Raw genomic sequence first — 23,645 nt, forward strand, 5'->3', positions numbered from 1 at the left:
AATAATGGCTGGCCTTAAGGCTATCAAATCTATCAAATCCTGTACCTGTTAATAGTGGTGTTCCCCAAGTCAGTGTTTTAGGTCCAACACTCTTCATACTTTACATAAATGACCTTTGCAATCATATTAAAAGCAACTGCGTTCTCTTCGCTGATGATGGTAAACTATTCAACACCACCGACAATGCAACTTCCCTTCAAAAAGACCTTGACTATTTGTCAGATTGGTCTAACAAGTGGCAGCTTCAAATCTCAACCAACAAATGCTCTGTCTTGCATATTGGCAAAAAAAATCAAAACATAAAATACAAATTAAATGGACATGACCTTGTAGATGATCCTCATTCTGTCAAGGACCTTGGAGTACTCGATTCCAAAAAGATCTAAGTGCCAAAGCCCATTGTAACAACATTGCCAAAAAGGGATTAAGAGTTGTTAACCTAATCTTGCGTAGCTTCTTCTCTGGTAATATTGTACTACTAACTAGAGCATACAAAACATTTGCTAGGCCAATTCTCGAATACAGCTCATCTGTCTTGAACCCACACTGCATATCGGACATAAATACAATTGAAAGAGTCCAGAGATATTTTACGAGAAGAGTCCTCCATTCCTCTACCCGCAATAAAATACCTTATGCCACCAGACTTCAAATTTTGGGCTTAGACAATTTAGAATTACGCCGACTTTGGTCTGATCTAAGTGTAGTACATAAAATTATCTGCCACAATGTCCTACCTATCAATGACTACTTCAGCTTCAACCACAACAATACACGAGCAAATAATAGATGCAAACTCAAGGTAAACCGCTCCAAACTTGATTGCAGAAAATATGACTTCAGTAACAGAGTGGTCAATGCCTGGAATGCACTACCTGACTCAGTGGTTTCTTCCCCAAACCCCCAAAACTTTAACCTAAGACTGTCTACTGTTGACCTCACCCCATTCCTAAGAGGTCTGTTAAGGGGCATGCATAAGCGCATCAGCGTGCCTACCGTCCCTGTCCTAATATTCCCTTTTATTCTTACTCTTTTCATGTATTCAAATTATGTTTATACTTTTACCTGTTATCTTATATATGCTTGACAAATAAATAAATAAAATAAAAATATTAAAATCAGATTTGAAATGTGGACTCCCCCTCCCCTACAGTCTGCATTCTTAAGGTGTAATTTTAGTAGGATCCCCTGAATCACCATGGTAGCTTTTGTAAAAAGTCAGACTTGAGATTCTTACAGCTTTTCCAGTGCAAAGACTACATAATTTAAAACCATGGTTCCTGGTTTGTGTCTTTATTTAAGCCTTTCATGTATAAATTGTGAATTCCTGAGAGATTTATTCAAATTAAATGATGTTTAAAATCTGATCGGTATTTTTGCTCCTGCTTTGCTCTGATGAATACCTTTCATTTTAAGAGTGCTCTTTCCTGAAGTATCATGAATATGTATGAGCCCAATGGCACTGTCAAAATTGGTGGCTTTTTAAGTAGCCAGCCTTTGAAATTATTGTCAGGGACACAGAACATAGAATCATAAGGCTGGAAATGACCTCTATGTTTTACAGAAGAATCTAATTTTTTTATGCTTTCTTTTTTTCTTGCCTTTCTTTCCCCAGCACCGAAGACATGTAGCCCCAAACAATTTGCATGTAAAGATCAGATCACATGTATATCCAAGGGCTGGAGATGTGATGGAGAGAAGGACTGTCCAGATGGCTCTGATGAATCACCAGACATATGTATGTATCTTTACTTCCTCTTCTTTTCCCTAGTGATTATTTTTTACAACGGTTTTGATTTGGTGACCTGGATTGCTTTCCATTCACTTTTTCTGAGGGTGCAAAATGCATGGCGGACTTCTAACAGCTTTGGGGACATTGAAAAGCAAACAGCACATGTAGACGTTTTGTAAGAATTCTCCACTTCGGAAAATGTCATTTATTACTCACGTTTCTGTGCAAGTTTTATTTGTGGGCAATTGTTCCTCATTGGGTTTTAAGCAAAATTGGCTGAGAAAGCCTTTCCCCACTTCACTTTTTTGACAAGTTTCCCTTCCCCTTCTTCTTTCCCTTTTTTTTGGCTTCCTCCTGTAGAAACCACTGGCTTGTTAGGAAGGTTGTTGTTATTAGTTGCGAAGTCATGTCCGACCTATCGCGACCCCATGGACAATGTTCCTCCAGGCCTTTCTGTCCTCTATCATCCCCTGGAGTCCATTTAAGATCACACTGACTGCTTCAGTGACTCCATCCAGCCATCTCATTCTCTGACGTCCCTTTCTTCTTTTGCCCTCAATTGTTCCCAGCATTAGGCTCTTCTTCAGTGAGTCCTTCCTTCTCATTAGGTGGCCAAAGTATTTTTGAGTTTCATCTTCAGGATCTGGCCTTCTAAAGAGCAGTCAGGATTGATCTCCTCTAGGACTGATGTGTTTGATCTAGGACTGACCTGTTTGATCAAGGACTCACAGGACCATAGCACCATAGTTCAAAGGCCTAAATTCTTTGGCGCTCAGCCTTCCTTAGGATGGTATTGTTCCTAACGGAAGATTCTTTAAAAATTGTCTGATTATAATCTGCTGAGTATAAAATTTCTCCAGCAGAGAATTTTACATCATATGGAATATTAATTCTCAAAAGTGAAGTTGCTGGAGTCTGAACCTTGAGCTTTCTGCCTATAAAGTATGTGCTTAGTCATTGAACCATAATCCTTTTCCCATATTAAGTATGGTAGGGAATGGTCAAAATGCCTTCCCTGCTGCTCCACAGGCATTATTAGGACATGTTAAAAGGAAGTTTGGACTTCTTTATAAGTGCTAGAAAGTGTCCCTTGGCAGAGGAAGGGCCTCAACATTGTTTTGATTTGTGTGAAATGCCACTGGAAGAAGTTTTTTAGAATAGCCAGCAAGCATTCAGTAGATAGTGGGAAATTCAGGAATGGTTGAAAATAAACCATTGCTGTATTTTGTGCATCAAATACAGGTAGTCCTCGATTTACAACAGTTCATTTAGTGACCGTTCAAAGTTCAGTGACACTGAAAAAAGGGACTTATGACCATTTTTCACACTTATGACCGTTGCAGCATCCCTATGGCCACATGATTTACATTCAGATGCTTGGCAACTGGTTCATATTTATGACGATTGTCCTAGTGTCATGTGATCGCCTTTTGTGACCTTCTGACAAGCAAAGTCAATGGGGAAGCCAGCTTCACTTAACAACTGTGTTACTAATTTAACAACTGTGGTGATTCACTTAACAAATGTGGCAAGAAAAGTTGTAACATGGGGCAAAACCCACTTAACAAATTTATCATGTAGCAATATAAATTCTAGCCTCAGTTAGGGTCGTAAGTCAAGGACTATCTGTAGTTCCCTGCTATCTAATTTATAACCTTCATAATTAAACCAAGAATGCGACAAATGAATTTAAATCCACTGGTTCCCCTGCTCTGTGTGAGCTTTGGGACTGTGAGTTAATTCATTAAGATTTATGTCTTACCTTTCATCCATTATTTTAAGAAAGTAGACATAGGACTCTTTTTTTTTTTCTTTTTCCCCACAACCCTCCCTCCCAACCCCCCCTCCCCCTCCCCGACTTCCCAGAGCAGAACACAAGGTATTTCTATTGACCTTTAACAATAAACTAAATTGCATAACCAATCATTAAACTAACACCCCCTAAAAAAAAAAATTCTTAACCCCCCATATATAAAATCCTATTTCTTAAACATAATACTTCTAATATCACTTATATAGCGCTTATACAAATACAAGAAATCATTCATAAGCTATTTGATATTTTTTGGTCTGATACTTATTTTGTATATAATCAATCCATCTTCTCCAGTCCTGTATATACCTTTCTTGTGTGTGATCCTTCAGATATGCTGAAATTTTAGCCATTTCAGCTAAATTAGTTACTTTCAATATCCAATCATCAATAGTAGGCAAAAAGTTCTTCTTCCAGTGTTGTGCTACCAACAATCTTGCTGCTGTTATCAAGTTCAAAATCAATTTAGTCTCTGCAACTGTACAGTCCGTAGTTATACCCAGTAAGAACAACTGCGGAGTAAATTTCAGTCTCTTTTTAAGAATATTCTGCATCACCCACCAAATCTTTATCCAAAATGCTTTGATTTTTCTACAAGTCCACCATATATGATAATAAGTTGCATCATCACAGTCACATCTCCAACATTTAGCTTGCACATTAGGATACATACATGATAATTTTTTGGGGTCTAAGTGCCATCTATAGAACATTTTATAAAAATTTTCTCTTAAATTTTGTGCTTGTGTAAATTTCACATTTCTAATCCAAATCTTTTCCCAAGTCTCCAACATTACTGGTTCTTGAAAATTTTGTGCCCATTTAATCATACAGTCTTTAACCAATTCCGTCTCAGAATCTATTTCCAATAAAGCATTATACAACCTTTTAATATGCATTTGTTTTTGATCTCTAATTTGTTTTACCAAATTCTCCTCATTTTGCACAAAGCCAGTTTTTTGATCTTCCTTCCATCTAGCTTGAAGTTGACCATACTGAAACCATGTATAAATTATACCTTCTTCTCTCATTGTATCTAAAGATTTCAAATACATTACCCCCCTTTCCATAATAAGAAGCTCTTTATAGGTAATCACCTCCTGTTTTTGTTCTATACTTATATTTTCTATTGCATGTCTAGGATTTGCCCATACAGGTATCTTATAATTTAACTTATATTGATATTTTTTCCAAACCCTCAACAAAGCATTTCTTAATATATGAGCCTTAAATACTTTATCCACTTTTTTGTCATATAACAAATAGTCATGCCATCCATATAACAAATCATAACCTTCTAAATTCAAAATTCTCCCCTCAGTTAAATTAAACCAATCACTAATTTGTGATAAAACCGCTGCTTCATAATATAATCTTAAATTAGGCATTTTGAGACCCCCTCTTTCACGTGTATCTTGTATAATTTTCATTTTTATTCTGGGTTTTTCCCCAGCCCAAATAAAAGTATTAACACCTTTCTGCCATTCTCTCAGATTTTCATCTTTCTTAAGCACAGGTATCATTTGGAACAAAAATAAGAATCTAGGTAAGACATTCATTTTAATTGCTGCAATTCTTCCCAATAAAGACAACTGTAATTTTTTCCAATTTTCCATATCCTTCTGTACCTTCTGCCAAAGAACCTCATAATTGTTTTTGTATAATTTTGTATTTGAAGCTGCTATGTATACCCCTAGATATTTAACCTTTTTAACTATTTCAAAATCTGTTAATCTTGCTAGTTTATCTCTTTCCAGTATAGTCATATTTTTAACTATCATCTTTGTCTTATGTGAGTTAACTTTAAATCCTGATACTTTCCCGTATTGATCAATTATATCCAATATATATGGAGCCGACTCTATAGGTTGGGATAAGGTAATAACCAAATCATCTGCAAATGCTCTTAATCTATAGTCTTGTTGTCTAATTACAATACCCTTCAATTTTTCTGAGTCACGTATCTTGTTCAATAGTACCTCCAAAGTCAGAATAAATAATAGTGGGGACAGAGGACACCCCTGCCTTGTTCCTTTCTCAATTTTAAAAGCCTCTGTTAAACCTCCATTAACTATAATTTGTGCTGTTTGCTGCTGATATATCGCTCTAATTGATTGTGTAAAATATTCCCCAAAGTGCATTTTCTCTATTATTTTAAACAAAAATTGCCAGTTCAAACGATCAAATGCCTTCTCTGCATCCAAAAATATAAACGCTGCAGGGACTTGATTATTTTTTTCCAAATATTCCAGTAAGTTTACAATTTGTCTAACATTATATCTCATTTGTCTCCCTTTTATAAACCCTGATTGATCATTGTGAATTATTTGTTGCATAGGACTCTTTAGTTCTTGCCTACAACAAACTGAGAGATAAGTTGGGCTGAGACTTAGGAGTGGGATGAAGTCATAATAGAGAGATCTTATAGGGAGAAGGAAAAAAATTAGCAATGTTTTTCAACAACAAAAACTCAAGTTAGAATGGTTGATGGTATATCCCCAGATGGAATTTTTGGATACAAGAGGAAAGCCTTTTTTCTTATGAACTCTTTATTTTTTTTTAAAGATCTTCCTCTGTATCTGCATTCATACAGATCAGGGAAAAGGGGATTTTTCAAGCTTTTTTGGTTGATGGTTAGGCTTAATATATTTTAGTGGATGATTTTGATTTGTTTAATTTAATACGTTTCAGTGGATGCTTTGGTATTGTTACTGAGATGTATTTGTGGCTATTATAGTTATTTTTATAAGCTGAATAAATAGAATAGGGGAAAAAAAGAGGAAATAGAAAATGCCTGTGTGTGTGCATGAAACAAGAAACTATTTCACAAGAAGTTGGCTGTGGAGTCTGTTAAAAATATCCTAAGTGATTGAATAGATGCTGAATGACTTCTTTGTATCTGTCACAGAAAATGTGGCACAAATATAACTGACATTTTCAAAATGGATTTGGGCATAAAAAGTAGTGTTAAGAAACAAAATTCCAATCTTTTTATAAAATTACAAATAGTCAAATCACCAGATCATTTCTCAGAAAGTTCTAGGGACTATTCAGGAAACTATAGGCTGGATAGTTTAATGGTTATGGCCAATAGGTTTCTAAAGCTAATAGAAACTACAGTTAAAAATTATCAGGGATATAAGAGAAGAGTGCTACTGAAGAAAAATCCATGGATTAAAAAAAGAATTCTTAGAATAACCAGGAAAGAAATTAAAACTAAAGCTGCCTTTATACAAATGTGTGATATAATCACATTATAAATAGTACGGACTGTTAGTTGGAAAAGAATACTGAAGAGCTGGAATATATATGGAATATGACATAGTAAAAAAGGAACTAAAATGATTTTAGGGGCTGAAGTAACTTGCCATGAAGAATGACATGTCAAGCTTTTTAGCATTAGAAAAAAGGAAGATACAAAGTACACATAAAATGATGCACATTATAGAGAAATTTGATAGGATGAAGGGTTATTTCCACTTTATAATTTTATCCCCCAAAGTTATCCAGTAAACTGAATGGAGCGAGATTCAGGGAAGATAAAACTGAGCACTATTTTCCTCAGTAGATAGCAAAGGATTGGAATTTGTTCCAGCAAGATGAGAAGGGCTGACCCTCCCAACTTAGTCTTAAAAGATGATGATGCAGATCCATAGCGGAGAAAGATATCGATGCCCGAGTCATGATGGTATTTGCGATTGTCAGGTTCAGAAGGATGGGCTCTCAATGTCACGTCTGAAGTAAGGGAAAGGGAAGGTGCTGTTGCAGACATATTCTGCTTAAGGAGTTTATTAAAAAACATCTAGATGACTTGTGTGAGAAACAGGATCTTGGGCTAGTTGAGTTTTCAGACTGACCCAACTAGATCCTTATTTTTAGCTGCAAGAAAAGTGGGACCCAACAAATTCCTCATCTTTTGGCCCAGTGAAATTAATTCCTGATTATAACAAGAAAACGGATTTGGCCTCTGGGATGTCTGCCAAATTTCTCCAGGGCAATATTTCAGAAATGGGGCAATCATTGTGAAATATTTGACAGAGGCCGGATGTTAAGTGTCTTTTGTATAGATGTGGCTCTGGAATGAGACACCGACTGTAGTAAGACAATGACAAATTCCAGTTGATCTCAGTTTGCCTCTAAATTTGAGATTTGAATCTATTCAAATATTCAAATATTGTTAGTTTTTCCACAGTGCTATTTGGTGTCTAATGAAGGACTTGTGGAAGATCAAAGCAGCTATAATAATATTTTTACTGTTTTCTGGTTGCAAAATTAACAAATAAGCAATTTTCTTATGAGTTTAGTATTAAATGCTAAACAATTCTATGTCAATAGATTGCTCACTGGAGCACTTACCAAGCATAACCAATAATAATTATACTTGGTCAACTATAAAACTTAAAAAAAAGAAGCTTCAATTCTGTGGACAGTTAAAATACTGCCGAATATGCTGCTTATTAAGGGAGAAATGGTGCCTTGTTGAAGTTCATAACTCAAATTATTATATTCCATTTTCCTTGCCCTTCACCAAAATTTGATCTATGAACAAAATAATACATTAAGGCAGTTTAGTAGGCTTGGTAACTGCAATTTAGATTTCTGGAAAAAATGTGGATTGTATATTTTATTTAGCATGATTGTATATTTTACTTAGCATGAGTATTATATAGCACACAAATATATTTTTCCCCAATTTGATTCTGTCCTAAGTGTGTTGGATTATAGTTCCTAGCATTCTAAATCAACTTAGAGAGCTTGGGTGAAGAGCAGATGACTAAGTAAAACCCAACATTCAAAAAACAATAACTGAATGCATTTTATTTCGGTCAGCACAGAACTACTGTTGTAAAACATGAAAAAAAAGGGACCCTGATTTATGAAGCTTATCTCATGTGCCAACATCATTGATGTTGCTAATATTGATATTAGAAAGTGAGCTGTTATCCCCAGCACTAGAAATTCATTGAGGGGGGGATTTCAAGAGAAAGCCTTCTAACCCTAAAAAGATAAGGGGGCGTCAGCACGGTGCCATAGTGGCGTGAGAAAGGACTGGCTAAATAGCTCCAGAAGATGGAGAACTTCTCAGTCCTGTCTTAGCAATGACAGGCAAGAGTTACCCCAGACAGGATTTGGAGATAAAGGAAACAGGAGGGGAAAGCTGGAGGTGTCATTGTTAATATCCAAGTTGGGTTAGCTTTATAAAGTCAAGCTGACATACATTTGCATGCAAACACCAAGAAATCTCAAGCATATTCCAAACAATGGAGCCCCTGGTTGGGATGAATTCATTATTGCTCATTTAGCGTCTTCTTGATTGTTCCCACAGATTTTTAAAAGCACCTATTAATTTAAATGCAGACACTAATTATTAATTAAGGTTTTGGACTGCTGACAAATTTGGGGCAATACCTACTGAGGCTTCCCTCTGAGCTTTCTAGCCAAAGCATAAATATTTATTAACGCTGGCATCAACCATTGATCAGCCGTAGATCAAGTAGCTTCACTGTCATCTAAAGGCAACCAACTGAAGAGGCTGCAGCTGAGAACGAGAAGGAAAGCATGATGGTTTGAGCAAATCTTCTGAAAGACCAGCTTCTTTTGCCATCCCTCCCCTTGTCATTTCAGCAGGGGATCAGAAGATATTTTTAACAATAAGTGTCCGAGCTTGCACACTTTCTTCTCTCCTCAACTCCTTTTTGGAATGTTGTCCCTTAAAACATCCTTATAAGGATTGTGTTGCTGATAGAGATAATACATAAGCTACTATAGGATTCTGATCCCCCCCCCCTTCAAATCATCAGTAAATAAGGGATTCAAAATTGCATTATATGTTTGATTGCTTTGGGCTAAGCAAAAGTCCTTGATGAAAGGAACTGACACAGGTGGGACACATTTGGGAAAGAAGATAGCTGAAGCAGTTAGCCATTGCCTAGATTTGCAACATGATGTCCTTCAGATGTTTTGGACTACAATTCTTGCTATCCTTGACTATTTGGAAGAGACTAGCTTGGCTATCTCTTGACCATTGTAGAGTGGCTCTTCCATTAAGGCTGATGGCTTAGCATTATTGTACAGGGTTGGGTGAGGTTAAACTCTGTATCCTGAGATATTTAGCTATGTAAGTTTTCCTATCTAGTAAAGTCTTAAAAAGAGATTTTTTTTGGGGGGGGGGCAGTAATGGAAGTTCTCTTTTTTGCAAGCAGAGGAGTATATTATCAAACAAAAGTGTCTGGAGAATAAAGATACTATCTGTAACAACCTTAAGGCTGTGTACAATGGTTTCACTAGACCTAGTCTTTAATTTCTGTCACTTTTCGCTAAATTATAAAGCTACACGGTAAAGATACAGATTCAAAATGTGGTTTAATATGTACTACATTACACTTATGACATTTTCTAAAACTCAGTTTGAAATATTCTTGCTTGTACAAAAGTAACCAAGCGAGGGGAGAAGATAGGGTATTTGGTTGCAAAGGTTGCAAAGTTAAAGCATAGAAAGAGTTATTTACCCTGTGAAAAAGAAAAAGAAGATGTTAAGCAACTTTTGCTTTAAATCTCAGTTAATGTGGCCCTTATTGATGCTGGTGGATATTAGAATTATACACATTAGCACAGAGTGGCTTATGTTAGGAGGTTTATAAAGATTTTGAATTGTGCTGAATTTAGATATATAGTCATCGAATCATCTCTGATTTTGAGTCCCTGCATTTTTCCTGGCAGGTTTCTCAGAAGTAGTTTGCAATTGCCATTGCCTGAGAGAAACTGACTGGCCCAAGGTCAGTTGTCCACAATCCTAGTTTCCATTGCTGATACTCACAGTTAGAGAATCGCTAGCAGTAATAACAATAACAGTTGACATTTAATATTAATAATAATTGCATAATAGTAGAAATCCGGATGTTTTAGCAGAAACATTATGTGATAATCAAGTTAAAAGTTTTTTTTAAAAAAAATAGAATCTTCTGTTGTTTTTACCCTTAAAATGTCATCCTTGCTTAGCATTTTAGACTCTCAGTTCAGACCTTCTTCTCAATTCTTCCTTTTTCAATTGTATTTATTTCTGGATTGTAGCCAACTCAATTAGAGAGGCCATATATTTATGGGCAAAAGAACAGCACCTTTAAAAGTGGTTTTTATAATGTTAACAATTCCTGTCTAATGCAACTCTTTGGGGTGTACCACAAACCTGTCACATTAAATTAATTACCTAATTTATTAGCTTTTAAAATAAGTAAAATAGTTTGTTAAGGTTCTTCATGCCAGTAATGATTAAGTGGCTGATGGAAGGACTATTCTACATGGCAGAATACTTTGACTGATGGATCAGTACACACCAAAGCTTCTAACCTGAGCCATAAAAGAATTTGGCTTAATTAATCTTTAATACAGTGTTACTCAAACTAATTCGCTTAGTATGTTTCCCTTGGAAACACAAACTGAGATTTCATAGCCTTGTGAAAAAAGGATCTGGGTCAGCAGTAGGTAGCTTTATGCCCTCCAAATATTTTGGACTGCAGCTACCATAAGTCAGCACAGTTCCAATCCTTTAAAACCCTTTGCACTCCAAACTACTTGAAAATTTCCTAGGTGAATTCAAATTAATTTTAAGACTGAAAAGGAGTACTCAAATATATGCTTTAAACCAGGGGTGTCAAACTCAAGGCCTCGTGGACTGGATCTGGCCCGTGGGGTGCTTGGATCTGGCCCTTGAGGCCGCCCTGGAAACAGCAAACAACCAGCCCACAGTGCCTCTGCCAGCAAAAATGGAACTTGGGAAGGCTGCATGCCCCCCGCCCCGCAAGCTCCATTTTTGCTGGTCGAGGGTTGCAGGAAACCTTCCCAGCCGAAAATGGAGCTCAGGAGCCCATTTTCACTGGCAGAGCACACGGGCCACCACAGGCACCCCTGACACAAGTGAAGACAAGCTGGGCATGCCCACCCTGGCCACCCGCTACCCCCGAGGTCAAACACAACCCTGATGCAGCCCTCAATGAAATTGAGTTTGACACCCCTGGTTTAAACCAACATTTACGAGGAATAGAATAATTGTATGTGCATTTCACCAAGGTCACTTGGAGTGAAGACTAGCATTATGCCTGTTGTATTCCCACATTCATTTCTTTAGCAATTATATCTTCTCCCCTTTTTAAATGTAAATTTTAATTTGTTTTTAAATTATGGGGTATTTTAAATTTGTTTAGCCAAATTATTTAATTCATTTTTAATTTATTTTAAATTTTTGTATTTATGTGTTTTATCTTGTGGCTGTTCACCGCCCTGAGTCCTTCGGGAGAAGGGCGGTATAGAAATTTAATAAAATAAATGAATAAATGAAATAAATAAATAATAATATGAGCTCATGCATTCTGCTTTCTAGATATAAAGGAACGTGCAGTATGTGTCTAAGCATCATCCATACACATGAGGCTCCATTCCTTTTTCTAGGATTTTCTATAGATTAAAATATTTGTGCTGGGACCCTTGGAGGCCCTCATAATGGTAGTGGCTCTTCCTATTTTCCAGGTCCACATAGCAAGATGTCGAGATGCCATCCAAACGAGCACAACTGCCTGGGGACTGATGTTTGCATTCCCATGACCAAGCTTTGCAATGGCGAAAGTGACTGCTTAGATGGTTCAGATGAAGGCCCACATTGTAGAGGTAAGTTGTACAGTTGGGTAAATGCCAGCTAATTAGGAAGCAAAATTCTAAAAAATACTTAGTGTTAAAAAAAAATCCGATTATAAACTGCCATTGTGACATGGCGGCAAAAGGACTGACATGATTTTTGTTGGGTTAAGAAGAGAAGTAAAAGTCATTTTTGCTATTAGTAGGATAGCAAGTGGTCAAAGAAGCACAATTAATAGTAACTGAATCTATGCAAAGAGATATAGATATTACTCTACTTACAAACTTTTGAGTTGTGAATGTTCACTGATATGAACAACCGGTCCACAAATCCATCTTAGAAGGTCCCAGAAGTGAAGAGAAACTGGGAAAGGGTTAGTTTCCAATGTGCCACATCTGTACTGTAGTATGCAGGAAGCCAAAGCTTTCCTGTCTTCTCCTGACTTTATCTAATTCAACCTCATGGAAAGTGAGCCAAAAAAGAAGAGGAAGAGGAAGAGGAAGAAGAAGAAGAAGAGGAGGAGGAGAAGGAGAAGGAGAAGGAGAAGGAGAAGGAGAAGGAGAAGGAGAAGGAGAGATTGAACCATTGAAGTGATCCCAGACCAAGCTTGAGCGATTCAGCTTGATGGAGAAAGTGCTGTCATTGTTCAAGATGCAGGACCCTAATGTTGAGCACTTCATCAAAATGTCTGCCCCTCATGTGATCTGCTGCTACAGTGTCATCTATGAGGAAAAGAGGAAGACCACTACCCAAAATTCACTTCCGGAAAGTAGAGACACCTGCTGCATCAACTTCAAAAGATGAGCCAACACCATCACCATAACTATCAGGTTTTACCGTGATACTGTCACTTATGTAAGGTAAGTACTGCACATGTTTTTTTACACTAGTGTGGACTTGTGAACAAAACGGGCTTGTGAACTGCCTCTTGGAACGTAATCTGTTTGTAAGCAGAGTAATGTCGGTACAGTGAAAAGAAATGGGAAAAAATCGGGAATCATCACATTTTTAAAAAAATGAGAAAATGAAGTCATACTCTTAAAAGTACCCAGAAAAGTATTGTATGAATGGTGCATATTACTGTCATCTAATTTGGATTTTTGCTTAGTATAAAACAAAACATCTAATAAATGAATAACAGCTCAGAATAATTAGCTTTCAGACACGAGCTTAGAAATTATTTCAGATTACTGTCTTTTCCTGTGAAAAAGAGGAAACTTGCCTCTTGCTTGTGGAAAGCTGCCACCATGGATTTAAAAGCCAAGATTTCTGTTAATTCTTACTGTATTGCTAAACATATTATATTTACTACGCTTTAGATGTACAGAGGTCTGTAACAGAGGTCACAATACTATGCTTTATATGCATTGTATACATTCCTGACTGGGACATAATTTCATTCTTCTGTAAATAACATTATAAAAAGCAATTAAGGGGGAGTAAAATGTAAAAACGGCATCCATTAAGAGGAAAAATGAAGTGATTCAGATGAAAATAGGGAATACAAGCCAGAAACATAAAAAAAGTTGCACATACTGGAGAATGCAGATACTTTTTTTGGGTTAAACGTTACTTCAGTCCATCCTTCTATCTTCCTGCAAGGCTTATATAGATAGTTGGAAAAATATTTGAAGAAAGTTCAATAAAGACAGAGAATCATACTAAAAAAAAAAACCTGTCATGAAAAGCGTAAGTAAATCAAAGTGAATGTTCCCTAAGGAAGAGATTAATTATTAGCTTACAGTTTATCAGTATAATCTAAATAAGAGATAGGCTCTTGATAGAAGAAAGAAACGGGTGGTTAGCAGACTGATTTGCATATTAATTAGTACGGTCAGCTCTGTGCACACTTGTTAGGAGTTCAATCAAGTTCTCTTTCAAGTGAGCCAACATAGAAATTAAGCATGGTGCAGCGCCGGCACCTTGAGCAGTTCAGGAGAAACAAGTGTACAAAAGGAAAACAAAAAACCCCAAACCCAAAAACTTTTATTTCAGTTTCCTTGCAGGCTGCTAAATAGCCACATTGTCCTTGGAAGGTTTTTAATGCTCCTGGGAGGTTTCATACTCCCGTAGATCAAAGAGGCTCATTTTCTTTTATAACCTTGCTCTGTAATCCTATTGGAAAACTTACTCTCGGCAAAGTTGAATGTTGGAGCATGTCAGAGCTTTGTCACATGAGCAGATTACTCTACTCACCTGCAGGCATCTGTCCTGAAGTGAACTTGGGAACCCAGCTTTTGTTTGCGGGAGGGAGAAATAACAGGATGCCAATATTGGTGTCTTCATGGATGGCTATGCTCTATGCAGAAGAGCGATGCAGAAGAGTGATGGAGTGTCTTACAGGCAGTCCTCAACCTACGACCACAGTTGACCCCCAAAACTTATGTTGGTGAGATATTTGTTAAGTAAGCTTTGCCCCCTTTTACAACTTTTCTTGCCACATTTGTTAAGTGAATCACTGCAGTTCTTAAATTAGGGACATGGTTGTTAATTGAATCTGGTTTCCCCATTGACTTTGCTTGTCACAAAAAGAGGATCACATGACTCCGGGACACTGCGACTGTCATAAATGTGAGGCAGTTGTCAAGCATCCAAATGTAAATCATGTGCCCATGGGGATGCTGCAATGGACATAATTGTGAAAAATGGTCATAACTCACTTTTTTCCAGTGCCGTTGTAACTTTGAATGTCACTAAATGAACTCTTGTAAATCAAGGACTATCTGTATTTGGTCTCCAAACATATTTTTCTGAATTTCTACATCCCTCAGTATAGTATAGTATGTCTATAATCCTGTAAAAGTTATTTTCATATCAATTTTATTGAACCACTAAGATATTGGTAGTTTCTGTAGCCATGCTGCCCAAAAAGGAGACTCCCCTCATAGCCAGATAAACATTTAGACTTTTACCAGATAGGTTGGCATAGAATGAAAGGAGCAGTCTGTGCTGGACACAGAAGAAGGGACATTTATTCTTCTATGGCCGGCATCAAAAGCAAGAGAGAGCTGGCTGGTTTGTTGCTGTATTTCTTTGCCAGCAAAATAAAAACATAGATTGAATGACATCTCCTGCTGTTCTATATGTGTGAAAAGAGGAGGCTGTGGTTAGGAAAGCAGGCTGCAGAGACCCATCTGCCTGGTTTTTAAAAGCATTATAAGGCAAGACCGAGAAGATCATTAACCCTACAGATATCATTGATCCTCCAGCTTTCTTCATCTTTAGCTTATGTGGAGTTACTGGGAGTTGTAATTCTGAAATAACTGGAAGATCATTGCTTTTCCACGGTAGTGATAAGGTGTAACTCCTGATGATAGGGGTAGTAGCTGCAACCCATAGAAAATCTGAAGTCCTAGCAAGTGCTGACCATGCCACCATGCACGTCTTTGTCTTTCTTTGTCAAGGGTATCCCAAATCCTAGTTAGATCATGATGTGACCTCTAGTGCAATTTGGATGCCTAGCCCAGCTACCGCCATTTCTTTTTTCTTTTGTTTTGAGACTTCTCGACAATAAGGCTGAATGAATGGTTCTTTCTCTCTTAATCTTTCTAAGATGCCTTGGATGTGTTAAAAAAAAAAACCATGCTTAAAACAACTGAAAAGATTATAATCCCTCTCCCATGAAATGTAGGTCCAATCAGAAATGTTTTATTTGTGGCCTTTAGCTACCAAGCCTGGACTTGTTCACCATTGTTGATTTGTTTTATTAGGTCAAATTCCTGCCCTTATCCGCCCTCCTTCTCTTTGTTTTTGTTTGTACATAAAACCAGGACATTCTGACTTTGATGATTTTGTAATCTTTTTAAACTTCCTGAGTCACATGGCGAGCATGGGTGTCCATTGAAGCCATAGGCAACTCTTCTCTAGAACTGACTACTGGAAAGAGGGGTTTGGGTAGTCAGGGGTAGGAAACGAGAGGCTGCTTTCAAGTGAAAGCTTGCTGGATCAAGGTGGAGAATGTATGTTTGTCTAAAAATAGAAGGAAAAAAAAAGTACATTTGCTTCTCCGAGTTTATAAAAGAAAATAGGTTAGTTGCCAGAGAACATTTGGTGGCCAGAACTTTATTTTTACGATTGGAAGACAGATGTATATACTTCTCTCTACCATGTCACTTTCAACAACTCTGTTGCATGCGGGGTGAGGTTTGATTGACAATAACACCAATTTTGCCTGTATTCACAGTTGGCTTTTCAGGATTATGTTCACAAGAGAAGTAGCCCTTCTTTCTGAGAATTGCCATAGGCATAGAAGCATTATATCATCTATGTATCTATATCTATATGTATATCTATATGTATATCTACATCTACATCTACATCTACATCTACATCTACATCTACATCTACATCTACATCTACATCTACATCTACATCTATCTATCTATCTCTATAACTGCTTATTCTAGTCATAGAAGCAGTCATTATATCATCTATAGCTATATATCTATATCTATCTATCTATCTATCTATCTATCTATCTATCTATCTATCTATCTATCTATCTATCTATCTATCACCATATTGCTATTTTCAGTGCATTGTTAAAAACTAAAAAGCCACATAAAAAAATAATAATAAATCTTTCAGGAGAACTTCCCCAATTTGGTGCCCTTCAGATGTACTGAACCTATAATTTCCAGTGCGTTCACAGACAACTGGCCACGGCAAAAATCAAAGTCGGCTTAAAACAGAAGAAAACTCCCATTAATATCACTGCCTCCCGCCATATATTTATTTTCCTCCTTTTAACATGACTTTTTTGCAGTAGGTTTTGGAGGGGTTGGGGGAACATAACCAAGGTTTGATGGGCTGCAAGCAAAATCCCCGCAGGGGGCTTTGTGGTCCACTTCTGATATTGAATATCAGAAAAAGAGAGATGGAATGGAAGTGCAAGAGATAAATAAAGGTAATAGTTCTGAACTCATATAGAGTTTCATTATAGTTTATGCAACACAATATTTCAAAAATTAGCAGTTTTCCTTATGTATTTATAATATACAGGTCGTTCTCGACTTAACAACCACAATTGAGTCCAAAATTTCTGTTGTTAAGTGAGACATTTGTTAAATGAGTTTTGCCCCATTTTACGACCTTTCTTGCCACCGTTGTTAAGTGAATTGCTGCACTTGTTAAATAAGTAACCTGGTTGTTAAGTGAATCTGGTTTCCCCATTGACTTTGTTTGTCACAAGGTCGCAAAAGGTGATTACGTAACTCTGGGGGACACTGCGACCCTCATAAATACGAGTCATTTGCCAGGAGTCTGAATTTGATCACGTGACCATGGGGATGGTGCAATGGTCATAAGTGTGAAAAACAGTCATAAGCCACTTTTTTCAGTAGCCGTTGTAACTTTGAATGGTCACTAAACGAACTGCTGTAAGTCGAGGACTACCTGTAGCGCCCACCAGCTGTATTGGAATCCACTGCCGTAAACTTCAGGAAAGTTGCATTGACTGGACAAATCTAGCATGTCAGAGAGATCGTTATATTGGTAGCATTTCATTTTTGTTTCTTATGGAACCATCAGCTAAGTGGGCACTTAGCTCTGTAAAGGGATGTGGAGCATGGGATGGTAGCAGGGATGGGTTCTACTTACCTTTACTAGCGGTTCACATGCGCAGGTCGCTTCCGATGATGTCAGGGTCAGTGGGCGGAGCCTCCCGCCAGTTTTACTACCGGTTCTATAGAACTGGTCCGAACCGGGGGCAACCCACCACTGGATGATAGGGACAGGATTTCTATCATGCATCTTTCTTGATATACGAACTGAAATCAATTAATATTACCTTAACCATACTGAGTTGTGTTAGGATTTGAATGAGAGCCAGCAATTTTTCTGAGTGGCAGCTCCTTACGCAACCTGGCTGACTCAGCAGACAAACTGCCAGAATTCGGTTGATGTATTTGGTTCAAGGTGATTCATTTGAGAAGTCTTTTTTAAGTCTGCCTTTTCTGGATATGCGAGCCTGTGGAATCCAGCTCTGCCCAGCGAATTAAACCCTGATGATTAACGTGACAGTTCTGATTCTTCCCTGAAAATCTTCTCTGAGTTCTGATTAGTTGAGAAGAAAGGTGTCTAGCACCAGGACTGTGTGACCCACTCTATCACTTAACTGGGTTAACTGGGTTTCTCTTCTGAAGAGGAAAAATTCATGTTTGGAATTGTTTTCTGACATTCTTCTGGTATGAAAAAAAATGTACGATGAGAATAGTGTTCTTTTTAAAAAAAAATATTTTTCTTTAAAAGACCAGAGCTTTCACATATCTTCTGGGCAGTGAAGATTTGTAAGAATTAATCTTTATCTATCGATCTGTCTATCTAATTTTTATAACTGCCCATCTCACCAAAAGGGACTTTAGGTGGCATACAACAAAGTTAGAAACAGTGAATCCATACTTAAAATCTGCTAAAATTTCAGAAACCTAGAAGGTTGCTGAGAAAGATTTTTTTGATGAGGTGGAAGGATGTAGTCTAGCATTTTTGTCTATGCTCACATTATTTTAGATATAATGAATTACACAAAATTAAAAGAGTGTGTAAATATTTCCTTTGTACATAATTTGCCCAAATTTCTGAATCGGAATTTGATTTTCTTTGTTGTAGAATTTATCCAGGGACTTGTGATGCTATCATTCTGGATGCCTTTTGCATCCAGAGTGCAAAACAGTAATTGCCAAGAAAGCATTTTATTTATTTATCCAATTTATGGGACTGCCTGTGTATCCAAGAATCTCTTGAGTGGCCAAGAAACCAAAAGCAGTTAATTATATATTAAAATGAAAATCAAGTAAAAGTGCATTGGGGCTCAATAAAAACACAAACCACTAGACTAGGCACAACATTCATGCCAGGCCTCCCAAACTAAAATCCTACCATTAATGCCTGGGAGAAAAGCCAGGCCTTCACAGCTTTGTAAAAGGCATTAGAGCAGTGTTTCTCAACCTTGGTAGCTTGAAGATGGGTGGACTTCAACTCCCAGAATCCCAGCGCTGCTGGGTGGGGGATTCTGGGAGTTGAAGTCCACCCATCTTCAAGCTACCAAGGTTGAGAAACACTGCATTAGAATAAGGGTGTTCCATATTTCAGAGGGAGACTATTCTACAAAGCATGGGCCATAACAAAGAAGGTATGTGTCTGGGGACCCACCAGATGATGTTGTAAACCAGAGCCCATCCACTCTGCCAGATGTGAGAGCAGAGAGACAGTCCAACAGAGACCTCTTCCCATATCACACAGGGCTTTAAAAGTGACAACCAGCACCTAGAAGCCTATGGGGAACCAGTGCAACTCATGAAACCATGATGGCACATCCATGTTGTGCCATGGCATGCTAGAGTAGCTGAAGCTTCAGAATGCTCTTCAAAGGCAGCATAGATCAGGTTACAATAGTCCAGCCAAGAAGTGGGTGGCTATGTATGAGTGACTATGAGCAGTGCCTTCCAATCTGGGAAGTGGCTGTAATTGGCACGCACAATGTATTTAGGAAAAAAGCTCTCCTGACCATAGCTACCACACATGTTCCTCCACATGTTCCTTGAGTAAGAGTCACAAGCCCAACAGAATCCATAGAATGCATACCAGCTCTTTGTGGGGAGTGTAATCCATTCACAGTTAATGATGAAAAGTCATTAGTTGGTCACTGGTAGGTATATTAATGCAATATTAACTGTGTGTGTATATATATTATATATATACCTACATATATAAATAAATAAATAAATGAAGTTGGTACAGATATACATTTGGACTATCCAAATGTATAAAAAAAAGCATGGTCCCATTCCGAATTTCTTCAATCCCTTGAATCATTGAGAATGGGCAAGACAAGCTTCCAACACTGGATTTCAGAAAGGTTTAAAGAAGTAAGAAACAAGAATAGACTTCTGAACTGAGAAATTGAAAAAAAAAGTAATGTAAAATAAATACAAATATATTCATATAATCACCAGGCTTGATTCAGAAGAAAACTCTGGATAACTAGAGACCAGTCAGCTTAGTACAAATGCAGGATAAAATTCTGGAGCATATTATTAAGCTTATAGTCAGTTGCTAAGCATTTAGAAAGAATGTAATGCTTGGCAGAAGAACAAATCATGTTGAATCAACCTGATCTTTTTTAATAGAATGATCAATTTAGTTAATCAGATGTCAGGCCCAAGCCCAGAGATGACACAGCAAAGTCTAATTGAGTTCAATACTTTATTTGCTTACATATAATGGACAGAGTCTTGCCAAACTAAGACTATATCCACTAGATAAATCCTGAGAAATTCTAAAGTGTGTCTACCCTGAACCTTCCTTCCACTCCCCACCTCCCAAATTCAGGATTATGCAGTCACTTAATCTGGCCTGTCTTTGGGAAAGTGATTTAGAAAGAGATGTCTGGAGATATAAGTTACATTATAGATTCTTGCTTTCAAGAGATGTTTAAATTATTTGGATGAAGTGTTAGAAAATACAATTAGCAAATTTGCAGATCACACAAATAGGAATGTTAGCAAATATGTCAAAGGAGAACATCAAGATTCAGGAGAATCTTGACAAGCTGGAACACTGAGCAAAAATCAGCAAGATGTATTTGACAGAGACAAATGTGAAGATTTACAATTGATAGGAATAATCGGTGGCGTAGCATATGACTGGAGACGGTAGTGGGGAACCATATTGGGACACAGCGTATACAAAAAAGATGTGGGCATTTCATTGGATCACAAGTTAAACATCAGACAATAGTATGATACAATTGCAAAAAAGCCACACATTCATTTTCAGGCTACATCAACAGAAATATAATCACAAGATCAAGAGAAGTCATCATCTCCTTTTATTCTGTGTTGGTCAACTGTGCCTAGAATATTATGTTCAGTTCTGGACATTTATTTATTTATTATTTATTTATTATTCAAATTTCTATACCGCCCTTCTCCTTTCGGACTCAGGGCGGTGAACAGCCAATGTAAAAAACATTTATACATAAATACGATTAAAAATAGATTTAAAATAATTAAATTTGGCCCATAGTTTAAAATTTATCAATTTAAAATCCGTATCAAAATTTAAAACCAACCATAAAATCATAAAATCAAGAGAGACCGGCTAACTGAAAGAGATGAGTTTTTAGGGCCCGACGAAAGGTCCGGAGGTCGGAGATCACTCGTATCTCTGGGGGTAGATTGTTCCAAAGGGTAGGTTCTTTTTGAGTTTGAGTAAGAAAATTGAGAAACTCAAGCATGTCCAGACAGCAGCAACTAAGTTGATAAAAGAAGGAGGAAGAATGAGGAATGGTTAGGCATGGGGTGTGGTTAGTCTGGAGAAGTGAAGACTGTGAGGAGACATGTTAGCTGTCTTCCGTGTTATAACATTTTAATAGCTTTATTTTTTTAAAAATATTTTGCAGTATTTGATTGCCAAAAATATTACTCCTACTCTAAATTACCACTACTTTTTTTTTTAAATTTGTGCAACATCTGTGGTACAAAATAAAATACACAGACTGAGTTATTTGGGTGTGTGTATGTGCATGTACTTAAATAGAGCTTATGGGAATTAGACACACATTCTGTAATGTAATTGATTAATAGAACTTGCTGCTTCAAATCCTTAAGAGCTTGTCACTCATGTAAACTTGAAATGAACTATATTACAGTTTGATTTGGGAGGCAGGACTTTTTGTGGTTGGCAGAGGGTAAGCATGAAAGAAGAACTTACACATTCTTGTAAATAAATCCCTTCTCAGGTTTCTTGAACGATGGAATTGCTGGGAATATAAATTTACAAAACCTCTGAACATAATAACCTGTTGTCTGATAAGAACAAATGCAAGTTCTTCATGGCCTTGCAATAGAATTTTATCCTGATCATTCTCAAACTATTAGCCATATTATCCTTTTTTTTTTTAAAAAAAAAGAGGGAAGATGATAGGTTTCTTTGATTATTTGCAGCTTGTGCTAAGGAAAGAGCAAAGGGGCACTTTAGAGGGCAAAAGGCTTTAGATCTCTTTATGTTAAGCCAAGTTATTATCTAAATCATCTCAAATATCTTGAGGTCTTGGCAGGAATAACTCATATGTGAAGTATGATTGAATATAAACCAAGGACTGCTATAAGACACTTCGCACCCTGCAATTCATGGACACGGTTCTGTTTATGGACTGCAGTTTATTGAGAGGACACAATAGAGCAGAGGGCATAGATTAAGCTTTTTGAAACTTTCAGTTTTCATTTGGAGTTTTTTTTAAAAAAAAATAGATTACCGTATATACTCGAGTATAAGCCGACCCAAATATAAGCCGAGGCACCTAATTTTACCACAAAAACTGGGAAAACTTATTGACTCGAGTATAAGCCTAGGGTGGGAAATGCAGCAGCTACTGGTAAATTTCAAAATAAAAATAGATACCAATAAAATTACATTAACTGAGGCATCAATAGGTTAAATGTTTTTGAATATTGATTGCAAAGAAAAACCGTAAACTAGCTCTGTAAGTGGAAAAGAGGATCAACAAAAACAATATGGTATCCACAATAACTTTAAAAATACTGTATATGAGTTGGGTAGCTATATAAATTTGTTTAATAAATACAATGGTAAAGGTCTTTGGGGATTCCAGAATTTACATGGCACTAATTGGATTTTTGATCTCCCTTTTATTTTGAGACATAATAGACTAGTTTTACACTATAAAAAAATTACACAAGAGAATTTTGCTTCCAGGGGGCTGCAGGGAGTCTTGCTAGGCACCCCCCTCATGCCCCTAGCAAGCCTCCCTGCAGCCCCTGGGAGCCAAAAAGGGGCGCAGGGGAAGGGCGCCGCCTCCCCACGCCCCATTTTACCTTTAGCAAGCCTCCCTGCAGCCCCTGGGAGCCAAAAAGGGGCGCAGGGGAGGGGTGCCACACCCCCCACGCCCCATTTTACCTTTAACAAGCCTCCCTGCAGCCCCTGGGAGCCAAAAAGGGGGGAGGGGCGCCGTATTCCCCCCCCCCCACGCCCCATTTTACCTTTAGCTAGCCTCCCTGCAGCCCCTGGGAGCCAAAACGGTTGCAGGAAAAAAGGCATTTTTTCCTCACTCAAGTATAAGCCGAGGGGGGCTTTTTTCAGCATAAAAAATGTGCTGAAAAACTCGGCTTATACTTGAGTATATACAGTAAGCATCTAGTTATTATGGCTGTAAAACCATTCTTGGCATTAAGGATATGTTAATATTTGGGACACAAGCGTGATAGGTGATTCAGCTCTATAGCTTCCCTGCTTTGGATCTAAATGCTGCACAGATCTTAAAAATTCCAACATAGCTGACTTACTTTTAGAATCTGAATTAATTCTTATGTGTACAACCATGATACATAAAGTTGTATGTTTGCATATAACATTTATATATTGTTTCCCAATGAAAAGTATCAAATTATCATATAAAAATGGGGCTTGCTGGTCTTCTTACATGCATTAAACATAGCAACGTAATCTATCAA

At 37.4% G+C, this 23,645-nt stretch overlaps 1 protein-coding gene across 3 annotated transcripts in view; it reads left to right on the top strand.

The window, feature by feature from the left end:
- Window positions 1-23,645, top strand: part of LRP1 (LDL receptor related protein 1) — a 336,417-nt gene that overhangs the window by 88,405 nt on the left and 224,367 nt on the right. For all 3 annotated transcript variants that reach the window (XM_034419253.3, XM_034419254.3, XM_034419255.3), the window contains 2 exons: window positions 1,616-1,738; window positions 12,069-12,206. In XM_034419253.3, the coding sequence (XP_034275144.2) occupies window positions 1,616-1,738; window positions 12,069-12,206 (261 nt within the window). The remainder of the gene's footprint in view (window positions 1-1,615; window positions 1,739-12,068; window positions 12,207-23,645) is intronic.

Source organism: Pantherophis guttatus, chromosome 2 (genome assembly GCF_059756535.1).
Source record: "Pantherophis guttatus breed Tessera chromosome 2, ASM5975653v1, whole genome shotgun sequence".
NCBI classification, from domain to species: Eukaryota; Metazoa; Chordata; class Lepidosauria; order Squamata; family Colubridae; genus Pantherophis; species Pantherophis guttatus.